The sequence below is a fragment of the Strix aluco genome, chromosome 14, assembly GCF_031877795.1.
Source record: "Strix aluco isolate bStrAlu1 chromosome 14, bStrAlu1.hap1, whole genome shotgun sequence".
Classification (NCBI taxonomy): domain Eukaryota; kingdom Metazoa; phylum Chordata; class Aves; order Strigiformes; family Strigidae; genus Strix; species Strix aluco.
Genome location: NC_133944.1, coordinates 16447788 through 16460607, shown reverse-complemented (window position 1 = coordinate 16460607; position 12820 = coordinate 16447788). Strand labels below are relative to the sequence as shown.

The following is a 12820-nucleotide window of genomic DNA, read 5'->3' as shown; positions in this document are numbered from 1 at the left end:
AAATTTCTAGAACCAGAATTTGGGTTGATATGTGGGTTTTTTATGTCACATAGGATGCAACAAAATATTTTCCTACAGCCATATTTGCCTCATAATACTTAACGGATTTGACAGAACGGAAAAATTAACGGATATGACAGAACATATATTCAAGGGTCAGTTTTAGAGGATAAGAGAAATCATCACACAGAGTCAATCATGCAAACATGTATATGATACAGTCCCTGTAACCTGAGAATTCAAAACCTGAGTTTGTGATTACAGTTGCAAAGAAATTAACCTCAAGCAGCACTTGGCAGTGGTAAGAACTACTGCCAGCCTGAAGGGTCAGTAGTGAGGGTACGTCTTAACAGGGACCATTTTGATCTACTTCCCATTCTTACACTTTTCTGTAAGTATCCATTACTAATTATTACTCCTGAGCTAAAGAACTCCTTGTTCTGATGCAATAAACTGAATTTATGAATTTAAGTGTGTGCCTGAGAGTTCTCCATTTGCAGAGACAACAAACAATCCTTCTAACCGAACACAGCAAAGCCCCTCAAGAGAGCTTGTATACAGTACCTCTTACAGCTGCGTTACAATCATTTATTGCCATCAGACAATTCCATGAACAATACAGCTAAACAAACCTCCAGACCCAAGAACTGGAATTACAGTAACAACTTGCTAAATTTCCCATTTTTGTTTTAAATTTTGTTTTAATGTAATTTTGCTAGTTAGCTTTGAAGCTAAAGCAATCTTCCCTTCCTGACTTCAGAAGCACTAACACCAACTTTCTTCCATATTGTGGAAAAGACTTCTTTTTCCAGTGGTGGCCTTTATCCCTGCTGCACAACAAACTGCAACACCTACCTTTGCAATCTGATCAAACTTTCCAAAAAGTTCATTCAGCATCACTACTAGTTCCTTAGGAGAGCAATCACTGGCAAGGCGAGTAAATCCTACAATGTCTGCGTAAAGAATGCTAGACAAGAACAAAAGGAAAAACCAACATAATTGAAATATGAAGATATGTCTATTCCACAGTCAGCTTAAATATTAAAATGTATTTAATACAAAGTATCTCTCTCTTTGGAAAACAACTCCAGAAAAAAGGGTTCAAGTACCTCAACTGATTTAGAAGACAGCACATATCAGTTCAAGACATTATCTTCCCACAACAGGAAAGCAGCTCACTTCAGCCTGAAAGTCTACCTCCAAATTTTAATTTCACTGGACCACATACACTGTAAAAATCAGCAGCTTATATTAATACAATTACTTCTAGAGTTTCCACTTACCTAACATTTTGGTGCCTTTTTACATACAGACTATGGAAGTTGTTATCGTGCATTTGCCTATTATCATTAGTTTCCTTTAGTCGCTCTATGATTGCTAGCTTCATTTCCATTGAGATATGAGCTGGCAGTATAGATAAAAGCAAATTTTCCTAAAAGGAGAGGGGGAAAAAAATTAATGATGCAAAATTCTTAACACAGTAAATTTGAAACTGCAGGATTTTAGTGTATGCAAGAAGGAATTTTAAAAAAATAAAATGCCTTTATTCAAATAGCTTTTGAATAATGCATTCCAGGTTTTCCAGAAAAGACTTTTACATTTCTGTTCTCAAAATCACCAACTTTGCAGTTAAGTAAGGGTGCTGCATATTTTTTCTCTTTCGTTCTTTGTGACCTAGATGTGATATCTCTCTGTAACCGTGAAACACACAAAAATTCAGTATTCAATACTACAGTTTCTGGATAAATTAAAACTTATTTTCTCCACCAATCTCAGTGTTACATTAGCATCGTTTGATAAAGCTTCTGGTAAAAGCTTATATTCTATAATGAACAATCTATGCGGCATTAAAAACCTTTGTGAATTCTCAAACACTGGTGAGGCAGCAACAGACACAAAAGTGTCAACAACATGCTGCTACAGCTTAAATGAACCAGGAACTGATGCCACTGAAATACTCTTTTGAACTGAGTGAGAATACAGACTCTTCAAAAACCACTTACATTGTTTGACTATTCAGTGCACTGTTTTACACTGGCTTTGACTTAAAAGCCCGTTCTTCAAAGAAGACCCTGCTAAATTGCCGGGCAGAAGAGGAAGACAAAAAGAGAATACTTTTAACCCAGGAAGGGCTCTAGCACCCCAGAGACAGAGTCACTACAGAAGGGGAAATGTTGCATGCAGCAGCTACAAGCAGGAACTTTTTCAGATGACATCCCCAGCAAGGTCAACACATTGTGTAACTGAGTAAAATGCTGTCCGTTTAGACCAAACCTTTGTCCCCTTTTCCTTAATACTCAATGCAGCAGTATACAGATGGCACTGAGCTGCCAGGGTTACTTAACCAGTGCCTGCCACCAAAAAGAAACGTCTTGGGATGATAGTGGAAGGGAGTCCTTGAGCATCGAGTACTGGCCTACTACACCCAGTAAGACAGCAGTTTAGTTTGAGACTGCCCCCAGAAAAAGAAACACTTCCTTCCCTTCCTCTACCATTTTAATACTGGGAGAGTCAACCTTGGGGAACAATTTAAACTGACAGCAGAGACCCAGTGAATGTAAGGGGGCCATTTGAGGCTGACACATTACACAGTTTTCAAGGAAGTGATGATGAACCCTGAACTGCATTTCTCACATCATCTTCACCGAGAAAAAGTGGGTGGCAAAAACGAGACTTAAAATTGTGTGACAAATTACAACACAGATGAAAAGAAAGCTGTCCATAGACTTAAGCACATCTACACTTCAAAAGAGCAATCATTAAAAAATCCACTAACCAAAAAAAACCCCATGCAAGTTGCCACATCGCCTGAAGAATGAGAGCACACTGCCTGCGTATGCTTCCCTGGCTGCTGCGTGGGGAAATTCTGCCAGGACTTTCATGCAGATCTGTCATCTCATCTCACAAGATTAGCATCAGAGGACAGATCGCACTAGCAGTGTGGCATTTTCTTCTTTTCAATTCGACCAACTCGGTTTTCAGCCTCTTCCTTTTATCTAATAACTGGTGGGCAGAGAACTCCTACACATCAGCCTTCTAGAGCTGCTGTTCTTAACCCTATACTACCAGGATAAAAGAGGAAAGGCACCCTACTTTCAGCTTTGATACTTCTTTACAATCCTTCCTCAGCAAGAAATTCATGTTCCTTGCTTATTCTTTAAATACCTCTGGAGTGTATGGAAATAAACAATGTCATACTCAAACACTGTAATCTACTATATGATTTTTTTTTTCTCCTTTAGGCTCCAATTTTCTTCTAGCAGAAAAATAGGTTTCAAGACAAGAAAATACAGGAACAAATAATACTTTAAAATACTTTAAAAAATGCGACCAAGGGAAGCATGAAACTAACTGCTGAAATTACAAGTATTATTCAGGTCATTAGGGGCATGTTCTTTTAAGTTACCTTGGGCCAGTCCCAATAACATTTTATACTAGGAAAAAAGTAACTAAAATAACTGGCAAAATACTGTGATTTTCATATAGACAAGCCACAGAGAACAGCTTCCTCCCTTTAACTTCCTTCTTTTGTTACAAATGGCACAACTTTTATTTTCGACACTAGGTGGGTACCACAAAGATTGGACCAAGTTTTTCAACATGCATTAATCACCAACCTTATAAAATTATACAGACTTTAGAAACAAAACCAAGCAATTCATAACATGAATTAGTTCACTCACTTGTTGCCTCTTTTCAATCTTCAATTTCATTCGGACCTGAATGCACTTTAATGTGTATCTATACAAATCCCACGAAGCAACCTGCATTTGGCGTTTGTGAAATGCACCCATCAAGTTACCACAAAGAAAAATGACAGCATTGGCAAGTAGCTGCACAAGAAGAAAAATATTTACCTACTACAGAACAGTCATTGATACTTCACTAATACACATACTAATCCCAGGCCACGTTCAACTTTTCTCTTACTCTGTCACACACAATCAGTGCTGCAATTAGCCAGGATGCACCTGGGAAATATAAGCTAACCTTCACAGTCACAGGCATTCCTGTACAAACATACAGTAGTATAATGAAACAGAAAATTCTGCTATATCATTTAACCTTTATTTGCAGGCACCAGTGTTTGATTTTGGGAGAAACCAGTCTGCCAACTCATGCATCAGCATGCTGGGTGAAGTCTAACACACACCTGCATCAAAAGAGCTGGGGTGCTCCTTTGAACACACCCTATTAATAGGTGTTGGGAACCCTGAAAGCACCCAGCAGCACTCCCAGGCCCTGCTGACTCCCCAGGGCAGGAATGGCCCTTTTGATCCACCCTGTAGGCAGTGCCAGATGAAGTTAGACAGACCCATCTGAAACAGCACAGATTGGAAAAAATGATTGTGACAAAGTCTGTCATATTTTGAGTAACTTAGTTAAAAAATTAAAATAATAATTCTGCTTCTTCCACTTTGATCAGAAAACCAAAGTGCATTCTAGACTAAAATAACTGCAATTTTATGAAAAGCATGCAAAACACATTGGGCCAAAGCTCCAAATCCACAAATTTGAAACATCCATGTGGAAGTTTGGAACTTATCTAAACAGAATAGTTATGCCAATATCAAATGATAATACGACTAGGGTATTTAATTACTTAACCAATTAGTATTTCCTTACCTGAAACAGAATGGATTCCTTATTTTCCTGAGAAGTCATGCTTACCACAATGCTTAGAACAATAATATGGGAGAGAGCAGAAAGAACGCTAATTATGACAGCACCTCTCATCCCAAAGGGTAGCATGGTATAAACTGTGAAGATTATGAATAGAAAGAATGGCACCTTTGGAAAGAAAGGGAAAGAAAGAAAGAAAAAAAAAAAAAAATCACACATACACGTTATTAGGTGCCTGCCAAAAATCACTACAGAACAAGGAGGAAAGTAGCAGGATTCCTGCTCATTTTCAGGCTGAACAATTAAATATTGACATTTCAAAAGCACAGCTGAAACCATAAGGACAGTGGTAGTCTTAAAAGCTTTGAGGGAATCAGCAGCTATAGATTCATACATAAGACAGTTTAACATGACATATCACCTTTAAGTTTTTCAGTTGTCCTTGCCCTTCATCCTTAATTTATCCATTACAGCTGAAGATGCACATTGTATATCCTGTATCAGGAACAGTGTGTTGCAAGGATAGCAATATTGACTAGAATCAGATTTCCCACCTTCTCCAAGTTATTATTCTAATTTTAACATCACCCGATCATGTGTATGTTTACTCCATATTTGATAAAAACGAAAAATCCAACCAGTACTTCCTGATGCTGACACAAGAGAATAATCATTATTGCCACTAACCACATATTTAGCTGCACTGTGTAATTTTACAAGGTGCCCAATGGTTCACTAAACTGCTAGGGATCAGAAGGAAGGTCTATAAAACTGAAATCCATATTTATAGATTTGTTATAGTGTTTAGCTCATATCTATGGAAACTAACAACCCTGATCAGAGGAAAATATTGCAGTGTTCCTGGCTCAACTCCATCTCATCATTGCAGCTCAACCTGTACCATTCCAGACATGAGCTTCCTTCAAGGAAGTCTCAAGGCCCAGTCTGCACTTAAATGTTTTGCCAGAATAGATAGCTTGGTTGGGACAGTAACAAACAAACAACCAAGCAAATATAAGTTTTCATTCAACAAAAGTAATCTTTTCATGATCATCTCTACTATTTTATCTGGACTAAAAAGAAAATCTTTTTCTGCCATACACACACCCCTATCACACAACGTTCTGAACACTGCAATAGTTTTATAAGCATGGACAAGCAAAAGTCATACCTGCATTTAAATAGTAGGTTTAATTAGTGATAAATTCAGAACTTGAGATAAAAGGCTGAAATGAACCTATTCACTTCTAGTTTCTAATCTAGGGTCTCCTTATATTTTAGACTTTAAATCAACATTAATGAATTATTACCACATGACAACAACACAAGACATTGGCTTGCAGCACTGAAAGCAGCAAAACCAAATCTTGCTTCATTACGTATCTTGTACTTAAGAACAGTAAATTTTGTTTTTCCTAAGATAATAGCTTCTTCCTTAAATTAAAAAATACTGAATAGCAACTGTAAATACATGGTGCTGGATCCGGGCCATAATACAAATCAGATTTTGGTTGTTTAACTGATAATTTATATTTTTCTTTATTTGAAATAAAGAGGGGAAGGGGAAGAGTCAGTAAAACAAGATAAAAAGTAATTTTTATTTCATTAAAAACTCTTCTGTTTACATTATGAGTGTTTAGGAGGAGTTTCCTACAGATTATGATATTTTTGGCATCATGAAATCGCCTGTCTTCTGATCAGAGATACTAAGCAATGAACTTCAGCCACACCCAGCTATGCCAGGATGTGTCATTAATTCTTATTGTTCACTTCACCTCTCCCACTGATGTGAAAACATGCTCCCTAGGGCACACCCAGCTGTGGAGTCCTTTATAGATTTCTTGAACACCACTTTGACCCATATAAATTAACAAAGCAAGTATTAGTAATGAAAAAATCTCTCAAAGATTACTTCATAGTAATTATGATTTGATAAAAATCTTAAATAAAAATACAATTCAATTACAGCTTAAAGATGCAATTCCTGCATAGATTTATGCAGTTATCCAGTACTCTCAGATTAACTGTATTTTCACTATAATAAAGAATACAAACTAAAATTTACTATAATAAATCAATAAAACCAATTTAGGAAAGTGAATCTAAGTTATAACATTCAGAAAAAATAAAGCACACAAACACATTCATATATACTGACTACCAGTTCTATGTAAGCACCTGAATGAACAAGATATACATACCTGTTCCCACAGCTGATAATAATTTTCTTTTTCAAAGAGAGATACATATCCTACGGTTAAGAAGCAAATCCATATTGTGACTCCAAATAACGTTAGCCATCTCCGAAAGAGGGATTCAATACATAAAAGTAAGTACATGACTGCAAATATGAGAAGAGCAGCACATACTGCAATAATGAAGGCAAGATGATAATGTGCTTCCTGCAAAAGCAAAACAAAGTGTTATATTTGGTCTAAACGTCCCCTTTAGGAAGAATGGAAAATGCATCTATACTGTCCTGGAAACAGCTTAGATAGCTTTCAAATATGCTAACCTGAGTTCCTAAGTAGTCTAGCTGTGGCAGCATTAACACTTTCTGATATTCACACAGAGATAATATAATTAATAATAATAGATATACTATACAAATACACAGTCTGCCCCAGTTCCACTATTATAATTTCCCAAATCAGCGGTTTTGGTCTTGTCTTTTAAGCTAAATTCTAACTACACTATATTGTGCAATGCAGGTGTACCCAGAAAATGCATTTAAGGAGTTCAAGCTTTGCTAAAAAGGAGTGTAACAGCTCTTTTCCTAAATTCTACAGATGACTTGCAGCATACAAATAGTGTTGCTACTTCTTTCATTTTTTTAAGAAATAAAAGCTAAAAGGGATACAAGAGCAATTGGTAAGATTAGATTTGTTGCTAAAGAGAGACTTAAAGACACTTTACCATGAAGCACAGTATTTGGAAAGCAGTGTTAGAAGGCAATGAAGAATTATAACACCTTCATTATTACCTTTTTACAACATTATCTTTAAATCAACTCCCCTTTTTACCAGCTGTCAACCGGCTGGTTTGAAGAATACCTAATTTCTTTACAGAAAATCATAGTATACTACACAACAAAAAATTCTTTAAATTGCATCTTTCCTATGCCTACAGGATCCCCGCTCTTTGCTAACTAAATATTGATTCAATGGATCACCCGTTGTACTGGGAGATTCCTGCTGTGTTTTCATTACCAAAAAAAAAAAAAAAAGGAATTAATATGTACAAAGCTTTAAATAAAAAAAAAAATCACCTCAGGAATTCATGAATCACTATATTATATTTCTTAGATGACTCCAAAAAGAAAATATGAGAAATGGAGAAATGCAGGATATTTTAACTTACGTTCTTGTTCCTTCCTTGGCCCCTTTATTAGTTATTATCATAGTTACCATTTGGCATAGATTATGATTTGTTCATAACATATAGGAAGGAAAGAACAATCCTTATAACAACTGTGTATGTGCCTGACAACACTGTCTCCTCTCTTCCCTGTCCCTTCAAAAACATATACAGCATTACATACACAATTACTTGATTCCTTTCAACATTGCAGCTTTGATACTACATGGCTCAAAAATTCTTTAGCCAGAAATGTTTTGTGTGATGTTATAGTGATTCCTCATCACCTTTGAAAAGACTGAACACAAAGAAAAAAGTATACTCACATGAGTGACAAAAAAGATTGTAATTAGAGTAGTCCAGAAGATGATTGCAATGAAGAGCAGCAGTAGCAGGAGTGGATGCTGCTGGCTTGTATAGCGGTACTTCTCATAGAGCGGGTCTGATATCCTGCAGTCATCGTTTTCGTTGAAGAAGTATTTACCTTTAGCTGGCATTTTCTCCCAGGTTGGCTGCTATTTCTCTCAGTTCCCAGTGCACACAATAAGATACAGCTGAAGCTACTGCTTCAAAGAGAAGTGTTATCTTTTCACTGCTGCCTCTGTGATCTTTAGGCACACCAAGTAACCCACGTTCTCTGGTTTTACTTCTCATGAGCATTAACTTCAGATTTCCAATGCAACTAAAAGCAAAAGAGTTAGCGTCCCCAAAATCACAGGCAATTCATCATCAGGTCTACGCATGAATCTCTAGATCAACTTGTATTTGTGCAGGTAGGAGTTTTTGGCATGGGTTTTTTGAATTATTATTTTGCAAGTCTCTAACTCCTTTCCGTAAGCTTGAATCTCACTTCCTGGGATGACTTCTGCAGGGAGACAGTGTTATTAAATTAATTCAGTTAAATATATACAGTATTCCCAAGGGGGAAAAAAAAAAAAAGAAAAGAAAAAAGTATACTCCTTAAACTTCCTATCTTCATGCTCTAGCTAGCAAGCAAAAACTGTTTCTTGCTGGCGGGGTGGAAGCCCAGCAGCCCCGTGTGTGGGCAATGCTGCCCAGCAGCCACAGAGGCAGGGCTTGGGCAGCGCTCACCAATGGCTGCTCTGCACACACCAGCTGCACCTTTCTCTAGCAACTGAAACATTTTCATATGAAAAAGGTACTAAATTTTGTTTCCTTTAGAGCAAATGACATAGTTTCCATGAGCATGGTGTTGTAAGTGAATACTAACAACTCTTCTAAGTGATGTGCATGTCTGTGTGTATGTATATACATCTATAAAATCTTTAATCACAATACACATTGTTTGTATTTTTTCAAAACACGCATCTTAAGTTTTAAGAAATCCTTTTTTTATTCCTTTCATACTTTAAAGTATGAGAAAAGAATACAGCTGTCCAAGCCAATATTAAATTTTTTTAAAAGATACTTAATATCTAGCTCTATATATTTAATTCAACTCTAATTAATAGTGTTTCCAAGGCAATAGGTGTGTTCTGTTAACAATGGACATTAAGCAATGAACTGTATTGTTAATTACTAATGACCAATGTTTTTCAAAATAAGATTCATGAATATAGTACACTCAATGCCAAGAGTAAAACAAAAAAAGCAGATGGATGGGATGGAGGGAAGCATGAAAAACAGGATTTCAAAAGAAGTCTTATTAAAACTTGGTAACAGGACAACAGCTTCTTTGCCACTTGACTGCCATCACCATGGTGCCCAAGGCCATTGCTCTGAAGAGAAAGAACCCGCTAAAAGACTTGTAGAAAAGCCAAATCCTAGCCAGTTACTCTCAAAAGGCAAAATGCTTAGCTACACACATGTGTTTAGACTGCATTCACACTACAACCAGAAGTGGTGTTAAGGAAGACGTTTCAGAAAGTATACTTGAGTGATTTAGCCTATGTAAACAGAGCCAAACACTAGCATACTACCCAATTATTAATGCCCAAGCAGGCAAAACCAGATATACCAACACTGAGACTGGACAAAAAAAGTAGTGAACTTTTGCAGCAAAATGAGTAACTACAACTTCTTACCCAGAGCATCCCACTAGCTTGGATTAATCACAAAAAGAGAAAAGACCATATTGCATCACTTTTATTCAGTAACACCCAGAATAAACTCACATACTTATTAAAAACTGAAATAAAATTGAAGATATCTTTCAATACATTTTTCCTGTGTATAGTTATTGGTACACCTAATATCTCACCTGCACTGGTTATTACACAGCTTTTCTTCATAATAAGAGGCCTCTCATTTTTCACCTGAAAAAATTCTTCTCGTACTCATACCACCTGCACGTGCATAATAATGCTCTTGCAAAGGTGTGTGAACGCACCTTAGAAATCACTGACATCACAGAAATTACTAAATGTATCTTTCAGTAACAAAGACAACACACTAAAGACAGTGGGAACATTACGGCTGTGATGCACCAGCGAGGCAGACAACTCACTAAACAGTCTGAAGAATTCCTTCACAGTGAGGGTGGGAGTGCAGGAACGCACTCTGCCTGATGTGATTCACTCCACATGACAGATGACAAGCTTGCTGTCCCAGTTCCCTCTAAAAGCATATTTTCAGAATAAAAACAGTGAAAGAGTTTTAATATACTTGCAGAAATATGAATCTGAGGGTAATTTTTATGATAATAGGTATTTTAACAGGCAGCTTTATTTTTCCTGTTAGCAGAACCAAATCCATTTTCTAAAACTACTATTAATTGCTAAGCAGTAATACATTCAGTTAGGAAAGACAAGTAATCCTGTCTTGGGCTACTTAATACTGAAATCCAAGAATAATTACTTTACAGCTTGCTTTCTGTAATTTATTCTTTTGACTATGTCAATGAAAAAACAATACCAGGAACAACCTCTATTCTACAGAACTATACTGTGTGGCTGTGGTTCACTTATCTAATGTTCAAAAGATGAAAAAGATGTCAAATGTCAGCTTAGAACTCTCTCTGAATATTATTTAAGAGTTTTACAGAACACCAAGTTTTAATCCATTTTAAACCATTTAATCCATTTTAATAAAAAAAGAGATTGCTACACCTTATTGATTTGTTTATTCCTCCACTGATCTTCATAGATAGACATTACAAGTAATTATGAATGACTCCTGGATCATAGCATTTTCTTCTCAAAACTCTATTAGGTAAAGAGACACTCAAACAGTACTTTATTGATTTACCACAAATCTATAATACACTGCATAACTGCTGCTTTGAGATGAGTAATTCAACTCTGAACTAGTTTACATTTCCACGCCATGTCCCACTGTCACTACCACTCCCCTTTTTAAAAAGTACCAAGAGCAATTTGTGCTCCTTCAGTACAAGTTAAACATTTTTAAAATTGCAAATTACTTGCAACCCACAAAATTAGCTATTTGAGAATCATGAAATTACACATTAAACACATTTTTACATGTGACAAATATAATGACTTGCCGATCATCATCAAAACCAGAAATATACACACACATATATATTAGTATAGGAATTTTATTTCAGCTCCAAAACTACTACAAACACTTAAAACAACTTTTTGCCCCTTTTTTTTTTTTTAAACATTACTGGCATTACCTCTTTCCATTAACATACAAGACAATCTTTTATTTAAGAAACTTTAATCATTAGACTTAGCTGAAAGTCACCACTTTTTGTGCCCTTCCCTCTTCTCTGATTTTTTCTGAGCAATTATCCGAAAACATAGAAGACAGACTTGAGAGAAGGAAAAATTTTGTCTCACAGATGGCATCACACACTAGTAAAATCATCAATTTAACACACTCCTTTAGTTTAGATATTTAAGGATCACATCAGCACTGTGCACCACAGTATCACTTTTGCTTTTTTTGCTCAGTTTCTTGGAGATTTGCCGTTCTGACACCACAAGAGGTGTAATCCTGAAACTGCAACAGGCCACAAAAACAAAACAGCACTCCTAGAAGCACCAGTGGAAAACACACCAAGCCAAAATGGGGACTGGATCTGGGCTGCTGCCATAAAACCACGGAGCTCTGATCATCAGTTTATCAAGAAAAAGCCTCATTCCTTTGGAAGCCTTCACTGTGTTCTGAAGAATTAGAAAGGAGAAAGAATTTGTCAATCAGATTAGTATCTATAAGAAACAACCCCAGCAGTAGGGGTTGGAAACTACACTGAGAACCTATAGGAACATCTACCAAACAAATACAATTTAGTCAGATCTGGGTGAGCTCCACAGCCATCTGCATGCCAATTAACGTGAAAACTATTTGGTCAGATAAAGAAATTTGCCCAATGAATATGTAAGAACAAACACTGGACATTTGATAGGCATAAAAAATTGGACAATAGGATTCCTTCCAGAACAGCTACAGCCTTCTGAATTTATTGTTTCAAGCCACCAGGAGCAAGGCTGTGTTCAGATTCAGCAACAGAAACTTATCTAGGTAAGTACTAGGCATAACCTCGTGCACAGGCACAGCCACCTTTCACTTGCAAGCAAAAAAGACAACATTTCTATCTTTCACAAGCCTGGGTACTTCTGACTGCTCCATGCTTTCCTTCCCATAGATAGGAATTTTCAAGCATCATTAAACTCTCCAAGTCTCCTACTGACAAAGGCATAGGATTTTATTACAAAAAATATGAAAGCGAACATTTCATTAGGCTACTAGGCTTGGACTGAAGCTCTTTTGTTCTCCCCAGCTAGTTAAAACTGTCCGCAGTGCTTTGTATCAATACACAACCTTTTCTTAGGAATTGGCCTGGACTCAACAGTTGCAGAATAGACATGACCACTCAACAAAGCCTATAGAGACCAAGTGTTTTAAAGAA

General features: G+C 36.6%; 1 protein-coding gene across 2 annotated transcripts in view; it reads right to left on the bottom strand.

The window, feature by feature from the left end:
- The window catches only part of ADCY7 (adenylate cyclase 7), a 66601-nt gene that overhangs the window by 24939 nt on the left and 28842 nt on the right, over window positions 1–12820 (bottom strand). The window contains exons 3-8 of one of the 2 annotated variants that reach the window (XM_074839371.1): window positions 8307–8845; window positions 6825–7025; window positions 4627–4791; window positions 3684–3764; window positions 1284–1432; window positions 856–967 (exon numbers count right to left, since the gene is read on the bottom strand). In XM_074839371.1, coding sequence (XP_074695472.1) covers window positions 856–967; window positions 1284–1432; window positions 3684–3764; window positions 4627–4791; window positions 6825–7025; window positions 8307–8477 — 879 coding nt within the window. In that variant the 5' untranslated portion in view covers window positions 8478–8845. Of the gene's footprint in view, window positions 1–855; window positions 968–1283; window positions 1433–3683; window positions 3834–4626; window positions 4792–6824; window positions 7026–8306; window positions 8846–12820 lie in introns of both variants that reach the window. The other variant, XM_074839370.1, reaches the window with a different exon arrangement.